The sequence below is a fragment of the Cryptomeria japonica genome, chromosome 9 (genome assembly GCF_030272615.1).
Source record: "Cryptomeria japonica chromosome 9, Sugi_1.0, whole genome shotgun sequence".
Lineage (NCBI taxonomy): Eukaryota > Viridiplantae > Streptophyta > Pinopsida > Cupressales > Cupressaceae > Cryptomeria > Cryptomeria japonica.
In genome coordinates, this window is record NC_081413.1 from 154,360,290 (window position 1) to 154,381,725 (window position 21,436).

The following is a 21,436-nucleotide window of genomic DNA, read 5'->3' on the forward strand; positions in this document are numbered from 1 at the left end:
TATTTCTTATTTCATTTATTAATTCTTGACTTAATATACAAGTAGAATAAAATAAATATTTGATGAAGTGTTCACTTTATTAGATATTTATTTTCATTTATTGATAAAGTCAGAGATATTTTTGCATTTATGAAGGCTTGCAGGCCTGTCAGGGATATTTCAGAGTCATTTATGATGCATTTAAGGGGTTTTATGGTTGCAGAATGGGTGGCTTGACTTTTTTGCTCAAGTACTTTCCTTTTCAGACATGTTTAGGGCCAAAAAAGTGGGTTTTTTGAGTCTGCTTGACCTAAGAGGAGGAGGTGGAGTCTTTTTGACTGCCTTGGAAAAAAGCATATATACTAGAAGCCTTCATTTTTGTTAGGGTTCTTCTTCATTCATCTTTTTAGCAGACTGTAATTTCTGAGTTCTCTCTGCAGGAAGGAATGTTTTTGTAACACATTTTCAGGAATTATAAAGCTTGGTGATACCTGTTTGGCAGGGATAATAGCTTGGCTTACCTCTCATACTTCTCATCTTTTCTGTTATTGTGTCTTTAGTGTTAGTCAGTTCTTTGTGGTTGGCTTTTTGCCCCCCTTAAAATTGCACTTTCTGTTGATGCCTTATACAGAAATATATATGTTCTTGCAGGTCATAAGTTGTGTTTTTTAGTAATTACCAGTCTTAGGTTGTGAAAGGGGTTTTTTCCTCTCAGGACTGTGATTATCCAGCCTTCTTATGAAGTATTGATGCAAAGATCATGGGTTGTTGGTTAGTGTAAAAGAGGTTTATTATCACTGTCATACTGTGTATCTTTTGCTTAGTTGGATTTCAACATATCATCTAGTGCAAAATCACCTTAGATTTAGATTTTAGTTTTACATGTTCTCCTCCTTACTCTTTTCCTTGAAGAAGCTGTTAGTTTAGGTGCATTATTTGAAAAGAACTAGCTTACTCTGGAGGTTCACTCCAATTTTTAGGCAACCCGCAGGCCTAGGAGGGTTCCCATGTGTCACAAGGCTACTGAGTTGATAGCTTAGCAAACAGGGGTGCAGGTTCAAGTGATAATAGTTTTTGGCACGCCCGATGGGACTAAGAGTGTAATTTTCAGTCTTTATCAAATGTTTTATGGTGTTGTTTGGTGTGTGTAGCAGTACTTTTAGTCTTTCAGAGACATTCTTACAACATACCTGGCGACTTTGATTTCTGGTTTAGTAAAGCCAGTGCACTTTTGCTTATGAGAAGGATACAAACCAGGAGCAGTTCTTCATCCTTCGAATTTTTGCAGTTATCCCCTCCTAGAAGAAGAGGGAGAGTAGTTGAGAAACAAAAAGAGAATCGTGTTTATTCCAGGAGAGCCAAGTCTACTCCCCCTGTTGTTAGGGCTCATACTGTGTTACCGATAATCCCAGTAATCATGATTCCAGCAGGCAGAAATCAGTCATTTGTTGCATTTAACCAGGGCAGTCCACTGAATTTAACACAACATGATGATATTCTCGTGGCTGCTTTGAAAAGCTTACCGTATTTTCATGCGAAGATCAAATTACTCTAGCCGAACACACAAAGGACGTTGCAAACCTATGCGTTGTTCACCATGTGACAGAGGAGAATGTTGCAGTTAAATTACTTGCAACATCTTTGAAGGGTAAAGCCTTGCAATGGTTTAGAGGCCTTCCTATCAATTCTATAGCGACATGGGACCAGTTGGGTGACCAATTATGCAGTTTCTTCGAGGACAAATTAGACCATTTGTCGCTAATGGAGCACTGTCAACAATAAAGAGGGCTCCCCATGAGGTCATGTCAGATTTCAGCCACCGTTTTCAGAAGACTTGGGATAGAATCCCACAAACGGTAAGACCCACTACTGACCACGCTTTCTTGTACTATTTAAGAGCTTTGAATAGCGATATCTCGGTGATGGTGCAATCGATGGGAGGCACTTCTTTACCCCAAGCCTATTCTATAGCTACTAGAGCTGAGAACAACCTTATACAGGCTGGTAAAATTGCCCCAAGACCTGCTCTACCAATTTTTCCTACCATCCAGCCACTGATAGCAATGCAAATACCTCCTATAGCTATCATCCCAGTTGCACTAGCCTTACCAGCACCGAGTTCTCAGTCTGTTAGACAAGAGAACAACTTTCCAACGCAATCAAGTGATTTGCAAGAGATCAAGGGACTGCTGCAAACGTTTGGCAGCGAGATAGTAAACTTAAAAAGGCAGCAGAATCAAGGTTTCAGGCCTTGCCAACCTCCATTTCAGTCTAATTATCAGCATAACCAGTCGAATAGATCGCCTTATCAGCCAAATAATCAAGGCCCAAGGCAAGCCTATAATCCAAGGCCTTATCAAGCTTCTAACCCCAATGCTGCCAGCTCTTCAAAGGAGCTTATGCCCATTCAAAATAATCTAGCATAGGACTTTGACTGGTGTTTTCCCTGCAATTTGCCCCATAACCAAAGAACTTGTGCAAATGGGGTGATTAACCAGGCCTTGATGGTCCAAAATAATTCAAGTGGGCAATTGGATACGACTCGTGAAGATTCTATACAGTAGCAAGGGGATCAACAACTTGAGACAATTCTTCTTCATTGGCAAGGAGGAGAATTTTGTGGGATTAAGCAAGTTGATTCAGCAGCTATGGTCTATACAAGGTCCAAGAAGAGAGCCATAGAAGGAGGGCAACAATCTGATAATAATCAAACCCAGATACATCAGCTGCCGAACTTGGATCAGAGTGTTGCTATCCCATCAACTACTGAAAATGTCAAGCAATCGCCAACAAGTCAGCCCTTGGTAGGCAAGAAGCAACCCAATCCATCAGTCCAAACAGCTGTTGCTCAAGGTGATGTTGTTGCCCCTAAGATACAAGCTAAGTCAAGTGTATCTTTCAATATTCTTGATTATATGAAGAAAGCAAGTGTATCCATGACTATGTGGGATTCTTTGTGTATCCCCGGCCAAAGGGACTTACTCCAATCAGCCTTGTCAAATTTAGATATGTTTGAAGAACTTAACGAAGATAAAACCAAGACTATGTTGACCAATGCTACTACAAATGATAAAGAACAACAAGCTTCAAAAGTTAAACCCCCACCCTTTTACATATCTTTAATCATTGGAGATCAATTAGTCCATAACTGCATGATCGACTCAGGTGCTAGCAGTTCGGTCATGCCTAAGCAGATTGTAGATAGGTTGGGGATTGAATACGAGCCTTTAGAAAAAGGAGTTTTCCAATTAGACGGGACTGCTGTTAACACAGTAGGAGTTATTAAAAACCTGAGTTTAACCCTTCATGCTTGCCCAAATTTCTCTATCCCACAAGACATTTACGTTATAGAGTTGCCTCCTTATTTCACTATATGCTTATCAAGAGATTTTACTGCAAAAATAGGAGGTTACTTATCTTCAGATTGGTCCCATATGCTATTTAGGACTAGGTATGGCACAAAGGTCATTGTGAGGTCGGAACCTATAGCCAAAGATCATATAGAGCCTTACAATCCACCCCCCCTTAATGCCAATTTGATTGCAAGTGAGTATGAGGAGCAATTTGCAGTTCAAGAAGGCAATACACCCACAGAAGGCATACCTGATATCCTTCTTGATGAGTGGGCAACTCAGACCCACGCTGCTATTCCATGTGAACAGTATGAAGAAATCGATTTTGGTGTTTTTATGATACTTGAGGCTGATCCCTTCATGCCTGATATAGAGAAAAATCCAGAATAGCGTGATGATCAACAAGATTGTGAGCTATGGGAGCTTTTTTTTTATGGCTCAAAGAACAAAGTTGGTGCTGGTGGTGGATGCATGCTTGTTTCCCCAAAGGGTGAGAGATACTATTCAGCTTTCAGATTTTGCTTTAGCTGTACTAACAATGTTGCTGAATATGAGGTTCTTATCCATGGTTTGGAATGGGCAAGACAGAGAGGTATTAACTGTCTGAAAGTGTCTGGGGATAGCGAGTTAGTTGCTAATCAGGTAAGGAACATTTGTCTTACAAAGAATGATTTGCTTTAGTCTTATAAGCATAGGGTGTGGGACCTCTTAGAAAGATTTGATGCCTTCAATCTGATATCCATACCTAGAAATCAGAATAAGTGTGCTGACAGATTAGTAGCCATAGGAGCAGAGTTTGATTTTCCCAAGGGAATTGGTAGCGATGGTAGCCATCAACATGTAAAGATTATTATTAGGCCAGTTGTACCAGATAATGACGTACATTGGCAAGTTTTTGAGAGTGACCAGCAGATTGTAAATTTCTTGAGAGAGGAAGCTGAGTTCTCTCATACTAATCAAGAGAGACTACAACACGAGTATGGTGACCAGATCATTCAGCTAAAAAGCAATAAGATGTCAAAGGGTTTGGTCACTTTGGAATCAATTTTCAATACTGATGATGAAGCTAGAAAGCTTAAGGCCAGCATACAAGTTCAGCAGGACCATTATGAAGAGATCGAAGTCTTTAGAGGTAAGCTGCTTAAACTGGGTAAGGTATGTACAACAATAGAAAGGGAAGCATTTGTTAAGCTTTTCTGAGACTTCAATGACATTTTTGCATGGGAATACACCGACCTAAAAGGATTTGATCCTCACCTTGCCCAACACACTATAGAGCTTGAGCCTAACACCAAACCTGTTAGGCAGAAGCAAAGGTCATTGAATCCTAAGCTTGAACCTCTTATGAAGAAAGAATTAAACAAGTTGATTGAGAGTAACATAATATTCCCTATCAAACATACCTCATGGGTTTCCAACCTTGTGCCGGTTAGAAAAAAGAATGGAGAGATTAGGCTGTGTGTAGATTTCTGGGATCTAAACAGAGCTTCATTGAAAGACCGTCACCCTTTGCCTTCCATGGAGCAGATCCTCCAAGTTGTTTCAGGATCCGAGAGGTTTTTCTTGTTGGATGGTTATTCTAGTTACAACCAGATATTGGTTAAGGAGGAAGATCAGTTTAAGACGACTTTCACCACAAAATGGGGGACTATGGCTTACAAGAAGATGCCATTTGGTTTGTCTAACGCTGAGGCAACTTTTCAGAAAGCCATGGATATGGCCTTTCAAGGCCTAATGTACAAATCTATTTTAGTATACCTTGATGACATCACAGTTTTCTCCAAAGAGGCTAAGGATCATCTTAACCACTTGAGGCAGGTTCTCGAAAGGTGCAGAGAATTTGGGGTGTCACTTAATCCCAAAAAGTGTGTATTTGTTGTCCACGGGGGTAGATTGCTTGGTTACGTGGTCTCCAAGCACGGTATTACCATTGATCCTAAGAGGATAAGTGCCATTTTGGCCCTTCCTTTACCAACTCATAAGAAAGGTCTGCAGAGCTTCATAGGAAGGATTAATTTCGTCAGGAGATTCATCCCTGATATTGTAGATTTGTTGAATCCCTTGACTACCATGTTGAGAAAGAATATGTCTTATAGCTGGACCAAGGAGGGCAAGAGAAGTTTTGAGCTAATTAAAGAAGCATTGGCTACTGCTCCTACACTTCTAAATCCTAAATTTTCTAAATATTTCACTTTGTATGCCTATGGTAATGTAGATTCTATCTCAGCTATGTTGGTACAACAAAATGATGAAGGCTCGGAACAACCTTTAGCCTTCTTCAGCCAAGCATTGAAGGACTACGAGCTAAGGTACACTTTTGTTGAAAAACATGTGCTTGTTGTTATTAGGAGTTTGAAGAAATTCAAACACATGCTATCTAACAATAGCATTAATTTAATGGTTACTCACCCAAGTGTAAAGGAGTTTCTATTGAGCAAGGATCTCAATGACAAGAGGGTTGGTTGGGTAACCAAGGTCATGGAATATGACGTCAAAATTCAAGTTACCAAGCTGGTTAGAGGCAAAGGTTTATGCGAACAACTTGCTGATGGTGTTTCTAGTTCGCCAAAGCATGAATAGGAAGTTGTTCTAACACTGCAAGATGACGAGCAAACAGAGGTTTGGACTCCTACTGCTGATTGGGTGTAGGAAATGACTCATTTTCTGCAAACTGGTGAGTGTCCTAAGTTGCTGGACAGAACTAAAAGAAGGTATTTCAGACTGTAGTCCATACCTTATGCACTTCTTAATGGCATCTTGTTCCATAAAGATTTTAATGGTGTATTGTTGAGATGCATTGGGCCTGACCAAGTAAGTAAGTTGCTGCATGATTTTCATGAGGGATCAGCTGGAGGCCATTTTTCCCCAATAGCAACAGCTCTTAAGGTGATGAAGGGTGGCTATTATTGGCCCACATTATTCAGAGATGCACACATATGGGTCAGAAGGTACAAAGAATGCGCCCTGTTTGTTGGCAAAATGGGATTGGCAGCTTTACCTTTGCAGCTGATTCAGGTGGAACAACCTTTCATGAGGTGGAGTTTGGACTTTATTGAGGTGATAAACCCTTCATCCAGTGCTGGCCATAAGTGGATACTTACAACCACTGATCATTTCACCAAGTGGATTGAAGCAGTGGCACTCAAAGAGGCAGACAAGACTGTTGTCCTAAATTTCTACGAAGATCTGGTTGCCAGGTTTGGGGTTCCGGAGTCCATAATTTCAGACAATGGGCTCGCTTTTGTTGGTCTTAAAATCTCTGATTGGGCTGTCAAGAAAGGGATCTACCTAAATACGTCTTCCAACTATTATCCACAAGGCAATGGCTAGGCAGAATCGACTAATAAAAATCTGATTAGGATCATTAAGAAGACCATGGAGGGTAACCAACGGGTTTGGCATACTCAGTTAAAATCAGCCTTATGGGCTGATAGGATCACCCCAAAAAGGTCCACGGGACAATCACCTTTTATGCTAGTCTATGGTAAGGAAGCAAGGCTTCCTATCTCATTCGATCTTCCAGCACTGGACTTGGCAAATCAGTTGGACACACTGGAGGAAGACCCCCTAACAGTAAGATTAGCTCAATTATTTGAGCTAGAAGAGGCTAGAAAGGATGCTATGAACAAGATAGAGCAACATCAAGCTCAGATGAAGTGATCCTTTGACAAAAGAGCGTCTCCAAGAAACTTCCAGGAAGTCGATGTGGTGCTGAAATGGGACACCCTCAAAAGCAAGCCTAGAAAGCATTCCAAGTTTGATGCGTTTTGGAGTAGGCCTTACATTATTTTTGAATGTAAGCAGCACAACGCTTTCCAGCTCTCCAAGCTGGATGACAACATGGAACCAATCCCAGTCAACGGGATTCACCTCAAGCATTGCTTTTGAGGTATGATTACAACTTGTATATAATGGAGTAGGTTCTTGATGTTGAATAAGTGTTGCTGCATAGTTGGTTAGTTGCTGTTTTGTTTTCCCTAAGCGCTTCATGTGCAGTTAGTTGTTAGTTGTTTTAGTTTTTGTGGAGGTAAGACTGTTGTAAGTTGCCATAGTTCGATGAAGAAGATACCTACCATATGAAGTAGTGAATACATGTTTCCACTGCCACACATCATACATATCCACCTCATAAAACTGAGACAACTCACAACAGTCTTCTAGAGGTGCTTTTAGTGAAGTTTTCAGCTTGAATATGAGTTTTAGTAGTGCAAGAGAGTGTTTTTCAGAGGTGCTTTGTTGCTGACCTGTCCTAATCTATCAAATACACATGTAGAATTCATGATAGCGGGGTGTCAAGACCACTGCCATGAACCCTACACCTATACTCAATAGGTTAGGACAGATTCAAAGGAGGAAAGAGAGAGTTTTGTAGTGTTATGATGAGTTTTTTCAGTTTTCACAAAGGTTACAAGTCACACTGTGCCCAATGAATTTTCTAAAGGCAGCTGGTCAAGATGTTTAGCAGGCAAACATATAGTAGATGTTGCCAAAAATGTTACCTATTTTTCGCTTCTAGCTGAAAAATAGGTTAAGATATGCTAGTTTTTACAAAGTGAAACAAGTGTGTACTACTTCTCTACTTTTGTGTTTCCAACTGCACTAAGGAATGAGCTAAAGATGGCATTTTTAAATACTTCTAGTCTGTAACAATAAAAGAGAGAGACATCTCATCAAAAGGAGAAGTATTTTTATTAATATTCAAACATGCGTCCCACACAAAGAGCCGTGAGACTAGCTACATGCATCCAGTGCAGAAAAGAAATATACAGATATGTATGCATTAGTACAAAAATGAAGAAGGCATGTTGAGAATGGAACCAGTCATTGCCTGAATTACTGGAACAGTTGAAGTAGACTCGATGTTGCCTTTGTCTTGCTGCTTCACCCTAGTCCGTATCTGCTTTCCTTCTGGTATCTGCAAAAGAGTTAAAATATGCAATGCGTTAGAACATTTTGTTCTAAGCAATGGCTGACTACATTCCTAACATGTGTACTAATGTGCACACACACACACACACACACACACACACACACATATATAATCCCTACATGTATCAGATGCATATAACTAGCATCACAAAGGGATCTCGAAAGGCAAATATCAAATCAAAGGAAAATCACCATGCATATGCATATTTTTGCTAACATGTTTGCTTCATGTGTAGGATTAGGAAAAGGGACAGCTTGCTGGTCATGAAATTCACAAAAATGAGTGGGGATGAATGAGGCTCCCACAAGGGTTGAGCCCAGCTCATGTGAAACGATAGCAAGGTCTCATACAATTAAGTTATATCAAAGCTGGTGATAGAAAAAGAGTAACAAAATGCAAGTATGCGATCACATGATCAACCAATAAACATGATAAGACTCTCCTTTTTAAAGGACGTGGACAAGGTATTTGCGTATGCTAATGAGATATGCAGTGCATACTTAAAGTTGTACACTAAGTATAGAAAATGCAACATTCAATTTTTCAGACTCACTGGGCAGCAAATAGTAAGGAATACAATGCATTTTCAGAATCATAACGAAGACATTTTCTAATACAATGCAAGATACCATTAAACACAATTATGGAAGGGATGCATATAATCAAAGATACAATCACAGTGATCAATTCAAAAGGGCATGCAATCATATTTCAGAAAATGGTACAGACTAGAATCAAAGTCAGTATGGACAACAATCATTCACACCACAGGTCACATGTCTTAGAAGATGTATGCAAGGATGTATTCACGTCAGAGTAATCTCCATTATGTAGCAAATAGAGCATAGTAGTGTAGCACAACATGATGATAATGATTTCACGCATAAGGAGTGTTGTCATGCCTTCAAAGGAATGAATTTTTCAGTAAAACATAGTGGAGCTTATACTGTCAGAAGTCTGGAAAATACTACAATGCGCAAGGTCAAATTTTCTCATAAACCACAAGTGCATAGTCACAGTCAATTTACAATCATGGAAGGAATGGTTTGCAATATAAGTAACAGAAAGGAACATCTCAGCCATCACATAACATTATGGCTATCATGAAAGCATGATAGGCATCAATTGGGTGTGCTTTTTTATAACCTTATGTTAAAGACTTCAGGATGCAGAAGAGCAGTAAATGATCAGGTTGCTGTTATATTCAAAACAAAGGTAGCAGCAGCCATCAAAATATCAAGCTAACACCTAAGTAGATGTCACATGAAATGAATGAATTATTCGAGGTGCATCTCTATCTGATTATTGGCAACTACATATCTTCCATGACAACAAGTGCACGGATCTTCAAACAACATTAATATGCTTTTTCCAAGGGGTATAAGAGAAGATGCATGCAAGGAGCATGAACAAGATGTGAAAATATTTACAAATGATCATTAAGAGGACATTTTATGCATCGAGCCTGAAAATTTTTATGATAAACTAGAAGAGGCATTATTGATCAGATATTTCAACAATTCCAAGACAGCTACGTCCTTGCAAATGATATTCAGATTCAAGAGTATTTTGTAGAAATATGCAGCTACAGTTTTCATTAAATACATATTTTAACGCACAACATAATGGTAGATGACAAAAGGAGGGTTTATAATGTTTTTTCCACCATTTTCAGTCCAAATAGTCATTCGGAGATGCACACAACAATATGGTTTTCACATTTTTTTTAGTATTTTTAAGAAAAAATATGATTAAACCATTATTTTCGAAAGGAATTATGCTCAGAAAGTCATCTTCAGAATTGAGAAAGATCAAATTGAAAAATGGAAACAGAGTGAAAATCTCCTAAAACAGTCATTTAGAGATATACACAGCAATATGGTTTTCACATTTTTTTAAAGAAAAATCTGATTAAAACCATCATTTTCGGAAGGCTGTAGCTTATCATGCAAAGTTGTGAAAGAAACATTTGCATAATGTGCATGATCTGTTTCATAATGACTCATTACAGGTGGTTGTCGCAACAGTTGCTTTTGACATGGGAATTGACAAGTCAAATGTTTGGCAAGTTATTCATTATGGTTGGCCACAAAGCTTGGAGGCTTATTATCAAGAAGCTGGTAGAGCTGGAAGAGGTGGATTACTAGCAAATTGTACTTTATATGCTGACATGACAAGGCTTCCATCACTATTACCTAGTAGAAGAGATGCAGAACAAACTCAAAATGCACTTAGTATGCTGTCAGACTGTTTTAGATATGGGGTTTCAACAACATGTTGCAAAGCGAAAACACTGGTTCAATACTTTGGGGAGGATCTGATTGCAATGAAATGTGGAATGTATACTACCTACCAATTGCCTATCTTACAATACATAGATGTGATATTTGCATAAAAGGGCCACCCAAATGTGAGAGCCTCATCAAGGAAGCAGAGATATTACTTAGTGTTTTGGTGGAACTGCAGAGCAGTGTAAATTATGGACAATCAGACCTTAATAATAAAAGAACTGGAGATCATCATTTTGGAAGATGCTCAGAAATGGTTTCCTTCAAGGAGGTCATTGAAAGGGTGATATAAAAGCATAAGGATAAGGAACAAAAGATAGCACACTTCTAAAGTCTTAAGGGTTTCATTGGCATATAATTGAAGAATGAAACATGTGGAGATTAAAACCATTTTTTTTCAAAAAATTATTCTCAGAAAATCAGAACCAGAACAGCAAAAAGCAAAAGGAGTGTTACTAGTAGCAGCCATTAATGGTGAAGATACTTGCAATTCCTTCTAAAAACCCATGGAGACCTGAAAATCGCCCAGAAATCAGACATGGCGCCCAGCAAGAAGACCACACTACAATAGAAAATAAAGATGAAATGCCTAGTATTCATTGAAATCAGAAAGCCGTTTCTAGAAGTTCGAAAAAACCTTCGGAATGTGGCATGTTCATGGCGGCCTGAGTGTTTGTTTCGAAGCTTGATATGCCCTTCATCCTCGCTCGAACCCTCATGGCGGCTACTTCACAACAGAGTTTGCCAAGGGGAATGAAGACATCAAAAAGGCCACGCCTATAAAATACAGAGAAAAATACAAGAAAATCTCCACGGCGGCTCCCCAAAATGTGCCCAGAATCGGCAAAGGTGAGGAAAAGAGGTACGCTAGCAGCCTTAATAACAAAGATCTGCAGGAAAACATTGAAATGCCCTTCATTTTGACCTCCAAACCCTCATGGCGGCCGCCCTCAGTTCCAACGAAAGGGAGATGAAAATATCGTGAAAGGAAATGAGGTTTTTAGGGTTGAATTTCCCTAAGTATGCATCAATATTGCATGGGCTTTTTTCATTTTTCCCTTGTTTTTATTTCTTCTTGTCTTCCTTGCAAATGGCCTCATGGAAATGTCTTGGGGCCCCTTTTTAATGCCTTTGTAAAACTTTAAGCTTATTTTATCATTTAATATGTCTTTTTTTTTTTAAAAAAGGTGATAATATATAAGCTTAATAGTTTTAATAAAGTGATTAAATTTTAAAGCAAAAAGTCTACAAATATAAAAATGAAATAAATTTATTTAATAAAGTGATATTTTTAAATCACTTTTTCAAATATGTTATTTTATTTTATTTGTATATTAAGTCAAAAAGAATTGAATAAATAAAATAATGAAGTTATTTCTTAAAGTGACTTATTAACTTGTCACTTTATTAAATAATTCTCTTATTTTAATAAATGGAGTGATTAAAATATTTCTTAAAATGATATTAATAGGTCATTTTATTATATGTATTTCTTATTTCATTTATTAATTCTTGACTTGATATACAAGTAGAATAAAATGAATATTTGATAAAGTGTTCACTTTATTAGATATTTATTTTCATTTATTGATAAAGTCAGAGATATTTTTGCATTTATGAAGGCTTGCAGGCCTGTCAGGGATATTTCAGAGTCATTTATGATGCATTTAAGGGGTTTTATGGTTGCAGAATGGGTGGCTTGACTTTTTTGCTCAAATACTTTCCTTTTCAAACATGTTTAGGGCCAAAAAAGTGGGTTTTTTGAGTTTGCTCGACCTAAGAGGAGGAGGTGGAGTCTTTTTGATTGCCTTGGAAAAAAGCATATATACTAGAAGCCTTCATTTTTGTTAGGGTTCTTCTTCATTCATCTTTTTAGCAGACTGTAATTTCTGAGTTCTCTCTGCAGGAAGGAATGTTTTTGTAACACATTTTCAGGAATTATAAAGCTTGGTGATACCTGTTTGGCAGGGATAATAGCTTGGCTTACCTCTCATACTTCTCATCTTTTCTGTTATTGTGTCTTTAGTGTTAGTCAGTTCTTTGTGGTTGGCTTTTTGCCTCCCTTAAAATTGCACTTTCTGTTGATGCCTTATATAGAAATATATATGTTCTTGCAGGTCATAAGCTGTGTTTTTTAGTAATTACCAGTCTTAGGTTGTGAAAGGGGTTTTTTCCTCTCAGGACTGTGATTATCCAGCCTTCTTATGAAGTATTGATGCAAAGATCATGGGTTGTTGGTTAGTGTAAAAGAGGTTTATTATCACTGTTATACTGTGTATCTTTTGCTTAGTTGGATTTCAACATATCATCTGGTGCAAAATCACCTTAGATTTAGATTTCAGTTTTACATGTTCTCCTCCTTACTCTTTTCCTTGAAGAAGCTATTAGTTTAGGTGCAGAATTTGAAAAGAGCCATCTTACTCTGGAGGTTCACTCCGATTTTTAGGCAACCCGCAAGCCTAGGAGGGTTCCCATGTGTCACAAGCCTACTGAGTTGATAGCTTAGCAAACAGGGGTGCAGGTTCAAGTGATAACAGGTCATGTACCGGAAACTAAGATATTGTTGAGAACTCCCAAAAGGGTATCTAAAAATATAAAAAAAATTCTCAGATCCTTAGGGTGTCAAAAGTTATCACCTGATTCTTTCAAATGGAGGCCTAATTGCAACCAGTTCAGTTTGTGGGAAAGTGAGTCAAATTTGATGTTCCGGTGGAACTAAACCATGAAATCCTATTTCACTTGTGTTAAGGTGTTGTGAGAACACCCCTCCAAGGATCGTTGTATTGAATTGGTCATGTGGGCCATTCAAACCCTAAAGCCTAGTAGTAGCCCACTCATGTATGCAAGGGTGTGTGTAGTCACACAAGAACTTGAGAAGTGTTAATTATTTGTAAGTAGACATAGTGGAGCCTTGGGGTCTTCCAAGGTGTTGTTTGGTGTCACTGAACCATTGCTTGACTTGATGTTGTGTAAGGATTTTTGTAGTTAGGGATTATCGGTTGAGTTTGTATGCCTTAGTGATTGGCTGGTTCAAGGTTATCTCCTTCCGGTTTGTTGCCTCCTCATCATATTGGTATCAGAGACAGATTTTTGAAGATCACTTGGGTAGTGTGGTCTTAGTGTATGTCAGAGGAAAATATTGAAATAGGCGTTGAGAGAATGCCTCCTAAGATTATGTCACAAGATGTCATGAATAAGTTGATTTAGGAGATGCTTGAGTCCATGCTTGAAGAATTGAAAAAGACTAAGGATAAGGAAGATGGAAGTGACGCTAATGAAGAAGGGGATAAAGAAGATGGGGAATCCTATAAGTGGGTAGAGGAGATACCTACAAATCAGAGGGAAATTGTAGATGCCTTGAGGTTAATCAATAGGGACACCATTGATGGGTTGCCTATATATAGTGGAAGTATGGAAGCAAAAGAGGTGATAAACCGGATTGAGGCATTGACCAGTCATTTTGAGTACAAAGAAATCCCTGAAGATAAGAGAGTTAAGTTGGCAAAAGCAAGGTTGAAGGGTTCTGCTTTTACATGGTGGAACTATGTACAAGGGGAGAGAGCTAAGGAGCGAAAAAAGTATGATAACCTCTTGGGAAAGGATTAAGGCTAAAGTCAAGACACAATTCATGACCATTGACTATGAAGTGCAGATGTATAGAAAATTGCATAACCTCAGACAAAGAGACCTTGATGTGAATGCATATACAAAGGAGTTTCATAAACTCAGTCTCAGGTCAAAGAGACAAGAAGAGGAGTCAAATAAAGTGGCCAGGTACTTGAACGACCTAAGGATGAACATCCAAGATGAGATCAACATCTTGGCACCAGAGATAGTGAACAAGTGTTTTCAATCGGACCTAAGGATAGAAGAGAAACTAAAAAGAAGAAGTGAGCCGAGCAATAGAGGTAAAGGAGTGAGAAGTTTCAGAGGTAGAGGCAGTTTTGGAGGAAGAAGTCCTAACCAAAGGTCTAGTGGTGAGTCTAGCCAAGGAGAGAAAGTTGGGGACTCAAGTAATAGATGAGGCTATCGTGGAAGAAGACCTAATGTAAGAGGTGGGACAAATGGATCAGGGAGAGGATCCAAGTTCTCCAGTATGAGATGCTATAACTGCAATCAGATGGGGCACCTAGCCTACAAGTGTCCAGAGAAGGCCTCAACTTCTCATGGTGGTGAGAGGAGAACCACTTTGACTCAAAAAGATGTAAGGAGTGTGACATCTCCTGAAGTGAATTTGACATCAGAGATGGGAGAGAACCTGATGATGAAGAGGATACTACTCAAGGAACCAGTGAAGACTGAGCCACCCCAGAGAAAGGCTTTGTTTAGAGTCAACTACAAGATTCAAGGTAAGGTTTGTAAAGTTGGCATAGATTTAGGATCTATTAATAACTGTATCTTTGGAAGCAGTAAACAAGTTGAACTTCAAAATGATACCCCATAGTTGTCCATATAGGGTCAGTTGGTGGAACAAAGGGCAACACATACTCATCAATGAACAAGCATGGGTAGAGTTCAGTACTAGGGGGGTATAAGGATAAAATTTTGTGTGACATCCTTCCAATGGATGCTTGCCATCTTTTTCTTGGTAGGCCATGGTAGTTTGACAGAAAGGCTCATCATGATGGAGAAAAGAGTGCTTACTCTTTCCAAAAGGATGGTGTGACCTTTAGGATACAGTCAGTGGTAGAAGGGGATCCACAACATGTAGGATCTAGTGTGATGATGGTAGGAGAAAAAGAGTTCCTAAATACACTAAAGGAGGAAGGTGGAGTAGTTTGTGCTTTGATTGTGAAGCCCAAGGAAGAAAGGAAGAAGGGTGTGAGTGAGGTAGGACCTAAGGAGGTCAGGGATCTACTAGACCGGTACAAAGGAGTGGCTGTGAAATATATACCTGATTCCCTGCCACCTATCAGAGATATTAGTCATCAAATTAACCTCATACCAGGAACAATACTTGCTAACAAAGCAACATATAAAGTGACCCCACAATAGAATGATGAGATAGAGCTAGGCAAATTCAAGATCTCCTAGATAAAGGGTTGGTGAGAAAGAGCCTTAGCCCATGTGCAGTACCTACTGTTTTATCCTGAAAGAAGGATGGGAAATGGAGGCTTTGTACTAATTCTAGTGCTATCAATAGGATAACCATCAGATATAGGTTTCCCATTCCAAGGATAGAAGACCTAATGGATTATTTAGGGGGAGCTACCTATTTCTCTAAAATTGACCTCAAGAGTAGGTACCATCAGATAAGGATAAGAGAGGGAGATGAATGGAAGACTGCATTTAAAACCAATGAAGGGTTGTATGAGTGGCTAGTGATTCCTTTTGGTCTTTCAAATGCCCCTAGTACCTTTATGAGACTAATGAATGAAGTGTTGCAGGAGTTTATAGGGAAATTTGTTGTAGTCTACCTTGATGACATATTGGTGTTTAGTAAGAGCAAGGAGAAGCACTTGAAACACTTGGAGATAGTCTTGAAGCGGCTGCAGGAGTAGTAGTTGATGATAAATTTACAAAAGTGTGACTTCATGAAGCAGGAGTTGGTGTACTTAGGCTTTGTCATTTCTAATGGTGACTTGAAGATGGATTCTTCCAAGGTAGAGGCTATTTTGAACAGGCCTACACCTAAGATAGCAAGAGAGGTAAGAAGTTTTCATGGTTTGGCAACATTTTATAGAAATTCATTAGAAATTACAGTGATATTTGTGCACATATGTTAGAAACCATCAAGGGTGGTGGTAAGGTGAAGTTTGTGTGGGCCAAAGAAGTAGATAAGAGTTTTGAGTGTTTAAAACAGAAAGTTGCCAAGTACTTGTTATGCCTAGCATATCTGTTTCCCCATTTGGTTTCCTTGAGTCAAAATGTGGACCCCCTTTTTCCTTCTTTTTTTGGTTTTTACCTCAGAACTCCAGAGTCCCGGAGTCCCGAGGTCCCTTTTGGGTCTGTCAACCTCGGAACTCCAAAGTCTCGGAGTCCCAAGGTCCCTTTTTGGTTTTACCTCGGAACTCCGGAGTCCCGGAGTCCTGAGGTCCCTTTTTGGTTTTTACCTCGGAACTCCAGAGTCCCGAGGTCTTGGGTCTATCGACCTCAGAACTCCAGAGCCCCGAAGTCTCGAGGTGGTTTTGTTTTCCTTTCTGTCAACCTAGGAGTCCCGAGGTTGTGTTTATGTTTTTCGTACGGAACGATTTTGGGAGGCTATATATAAGAGATGATGAACTTTTTGAGTTCATTTGTGCATTTATAACTTATCCTCCCTAGCCCCAAGTTGTGAACCTCTGGACTCCCGAGCTTTCTCTTGGCATTTGTTCAATTTTTGATTCACCAGGTTGGTGAATTTTCTCTCCTTGTGTTTTTCTAGATTAGATGTCTTTTCATGTTGTTTGTTTTCTTTTGCGTTTAGTTTTTGGGCATGCCTTAGTTTTCCACCCCAGATCCCCGGAGTTCCGGGTTCCCATTCCATTCCACCCCAGAACCCTGAATCCCTGAAGTTCCAGGTTTCACCTTCCATTTCACCCCGAAACCCCGGATCCCCGGAGTTCCGGATCGCCCCAAATCAAAAGCCTGAAACCTCGGATCCCTGGAGTTCCAGGAGGTTTTTGTAGACTCTACCTCAAAACCCCGGATCCCCAGAGTTCTGAGCCTTCTTCCTTTGTGCTTACCCCGGGACCCCTAAGTCCCGAAGTGGATCAAAATTTATGTTTAGTATTGAGGATTGAAAATTTGTGTTTTGCCTGTAGGTTCTAGTGGTTAGATGGACTCATCCGCCAACAAGAGAGGCAAAGAAATTGATAGACTTCCAGCCACCATGAAATACCAATATCAGGGATAGGTCCATGTTTTGAAGCTGGATGATCAAATCAAATGGGTCATGGACACCGAAGTAGGTCACATAGAAATTGGGGATATTGGAACCCAATTGGATAAACCCAACCTAGATCCTCTCCACCAAAGGATCAAGAGGTCTGGTCTTGTGGAAGCTACTGTATTCCCACAGTCACTACAAGCACCAAAATTTATAATGACCATCGCTCCATTCTACAATCCAGGGACCAGAAAATGCATTGATGCACAGGGAAAAACTATTATTGACTTGTCATCGGATATGCTAGGGTTCGTCTTTGGAATCCCAACTAGGGAAGAGACATTCTTACTAATAGAAGAAGAGGCCTTGAAGACATGGAATGACAAGGTATCAGCTAGCAAAAGACACATGAATACCAACTGGTTGGAAGAAGAGAGAAAAATAGGGCTCAAAGCTACAGAGGTCCCGAGGGCGGACTTCAAAGAGCCTCAAAGGGACTTGATTATTATGCTCAGTGGGGCCTTTGGCAAGCTTGACTGCAAGCATTTCCACCCCTGGATGTTTTAGTTTATGAGTGCCATATTGGTAGGAAAGCAATATTTTGATTGGCCACAAATCCTTTCTGACAATATTTGTAAGCAAATGAAGGAGGTGCAGCATACCCAAAAGTTATTTTTCACATCCTACGTCATTTGGGTAGCTGCCAGTGTTAGAAAATTTCCAAGCCTACAGGTAGAAGGACAATTAGGAGAGAAGGAGGGACAGAAGAAGATATGGGAATATTATTCCCAGCTCACTCTAACCAATGTCAAGACACACTTCAAGAGGGTTAATGATGCCTTTATCTTCCCTATAATAATTAGGTTGACTAGAGATGCAGGATATCGGATAAGCCCGGAAGCCATTGCTATCATTCGAGAGTGGGCATGTTGGTTCATCCAAAACCCACGCTCCACTTACATCAAAGTTAGTGGATTCATAGGGAATCCAATGCGACTACCTCGTTATTGTAATGATAGGGTAATCTTGTTGGAGTATGTTGATAACTCAATGATGAACTGATAGTACTAACCCGGTACTGAGAGGGGGGGGGGGTGAATCAGTACAGACAAAAATATAGTCCTAAACCGGTTTGACAAAAGACACTTCAAATGACTGGCAAACAGTGACACCGGTTTGAAACAGAGTGCAACTGGTAAAGCTAAGACTGACTGAGACAAGCATTAACTGATTACTCACTTAGCTTTTCACTTAACTCAAGACTACCTTACTATTTCTCCCTTATGCATAAATAGGTAATCTACCATTAGATCATAATAACAACTAGTTCAACATGTTTTATTGACAGGCATAAAACATAGAACCATTATATGCTTGACAGACAATAGCAAAGCATCACAAGATAAAAGCATCACACATGACACACATATTTTTCACATGGAAACCCAACTGGGAAAAACCATGGTGGGGATGAATACCCACAAGCTATTTTTGAACTCTTTAGAAGTTCGCTCTGTTAGGAGCCTTGTCTGGTTAGAGACATTACAAAAGGTTCTGCTAGGAACTGATCCTGTTAGAGGTCACCCGGTTAAGGGATGGCTACAATACTCGGTTAAGGGTTAAACCTTGTTAAAGGTTACCTTGTTAGAGGATTTCAAGAACTCAATAGCTAAAGGATTTCAAACTCAATAGCTTTGAATTACCCTATTAAAGGATTTACAGCAAGCCGGTTAAGGCTACCCTGTTAAGGGATTTTCCAACTGTTGAGGTGGTTAGAGATCAATAGGTATTACAATGATATGGTAATAGCACTCAATGCCAATGCAGATCCGCTTAAGCTCCTCTTCACCTTCTGCACTTACACTCTGCAGGTATCACTTCTCTCCTTTTGGTCTGGCAAGAATCACGTATCCCTTCTCTTGGATGCTCACACACAACTTTTGCCAACAACCTCAGAAAGAGACACAACATCGACCTTATAGGAAAACAGATAGGTCGGTAGCATAAACCCTAAACCTGTTAGGTTAAGGAATTCAAACGGTTCAATCCTGACCGTTGAGAACACTCCATTAATTGCAACAATCTCAAGACATTCTCCATTGTCCATTTTCATCGATTTCATGGCGGCTGATAACCCATCACACGTTATCACCATTTTACAAACTTCGCACATTCCCGAGGTAGATAAGAACATTCTCCTTCATGCAAGATCCTTCACGCGCACAAGGATGACGTGACAACATGATCAGCTCTTCATTACAATGCTAACTCATCACACAATGTCACCGGTTGAGCCACACAGGCTTGAAGCACTTAAACCGAAAACCCTGAAGTTGAGACTACCAACCGGTAGTCATACAATGCTTTCATGTGCCGATTCCCATAACCATATGCCGGTTCACCTTGAACAAGCACACCGCTTCACTTTGGCATGAATGTCGGTTCACAGTGTTATGTCGGTTCTCACCTCTTCAACATATTGACATCAATTCACACAATGCCAACAATCTCCCCCTTTGGCATTGATGGCAATATACAAAGATATCTCTCCGCTTCACATCTTCTCCCCCAATGTCTGCAGATATCTTCTCCGCTTCACATTTTCTCCCCCTTTGACAACAATGCCAAAGTGGAGGCACAAGCTTCCCTGTTCCATTATGCTGCTCCCCCTGAGGAGTAGTATCCTTCAACACATCAATCCAAAATAAATTTGACTATGCACTACCTGACTGATGTGGAGCATATGCTTTTAGTTTACCTCCTGAAGGGGCAACACCCCTAATTCACCTCTTAAGTGCATAAATGTAGTCTTTGGGAGAGGCTTGGTGAATATGTCTGCTAATTGCTCCTTACTGGAAACATGTTCCAGTGCAATCTCTTTGTTCTGAACCTTTTCCCTTAAGAAATGATACTTAAGCTCAAAGTGCTTGGTTCTAGAATGTAAAACTGGATTCTTGGAGATATTAATTGCACTAGCATTGTCACAAAATATACTTATCGGTTCTGATACAGGAACTTTGAAGCCATTTAGTACATGCTTCATCCAAATTATCTAAGTGCAGTTCATGAAAGCTGCAACATACTCTGCTTCCGTTGTAGACTGAGAGATACAACTCTGCTTCTTACTTATCCATGAGACTAGTCTACCACCAAGAAAGAATGCACCACCAGTTGTTCTTTTTTGGTCATCTATATTGCCTACCCAATCAGCATCTATGCATACTTTCAAGTTGAAATCCTTGCTATAAGGATACCACAATCCATAGTCAACAGTTCCCTTCAGATACTTAAGAATCCGCTTGACTGCAACCAAGTGGGATTCTCTTGGACTTTTCTGGAACCTTGCAGTAATGCCAACTGCATGTGCAATATCCGGTCTACTATGCACTACATAATGCAATTTACTAATCATTGATCGGTATTCCTTCTCATCAACCAATGCTAAGTCATCCTCTTTGGATAGTTTACAACTGGTCACCATCGGTGTACCAACTGGTTTGCTATCTTCCATGCCAAAGGTTTTCAACACCTCTTTAACATACTTGGACTGAGTGATAAAGATTTCATCCTTCGTCTATTGGATCTGTAGTCCAATGAAGAATTTAATCTCCCCTATGAGTGACATTTCAAACTCTTTCTTCATCTCATCTGCAAACTCATGACTCATCTTGTCATCTCCACCAAAGATAATGTCATCAACAAATACCTCACAGATCAGGATCTGATCTCCTTCAGACTTCAAGTAGATATTGCTATCTTCACTTGTTCTCTCAAATCCAATCTTCACAAGATGGGAATGCAGGTGTTCATACCATGCTCTAGGTGCTTGCTTTAGACCATATAAGGCTTTATGTAGCCTACACACCATGTCACTATCTTCAGATAGGGCAAGCCCATCTGGTTGCTCTATATACACCTCCTCTTCAAGTACATCATTTAGGAATGTAGATTTTACATCCATTTGATATACTTTGAAGCCTTTAAAAGTTGCATATGCAAGAAGCATACGAACTCCTTCCAAGCTGGCTACAGGAGCAAAGGTTTCTCCATAGTCTTCTCCTTCTTCTTGAGCATATCC

At 39.7% G+C, this 21,436-nt stretch overlaps 1 protein-coding gene across 1 annotated transcript; it reads left to right on the top strand.

Moving 5' to 3' along the window:
* Window positions 1-10,202: 10,202 nt before the first annotated feature.
* On the top strand, window positions 10,203-10,847 carry LOC131858645 (ATP-dependent DNA helicase Q-like SIM). Its single transcript, XM_059211946.1, has 2 exons — window positions 10,203-10,602; window positions 10,641-10,847. The coding sequence occupies exons 1-2, from the start codon at window positions 10,301-10,303 to the stop codon at window positions 10,840-10,842; spliced, it is 504 nt and encodes a 167-aa protein (XP_059067929.1). The 5' UTR covers window positions 10,203-10,300; the 3' UTR covers window positions 10,843-10,847.
* Window positions 10,848-21,436: the final 10,589 nt, after the last annotated feature.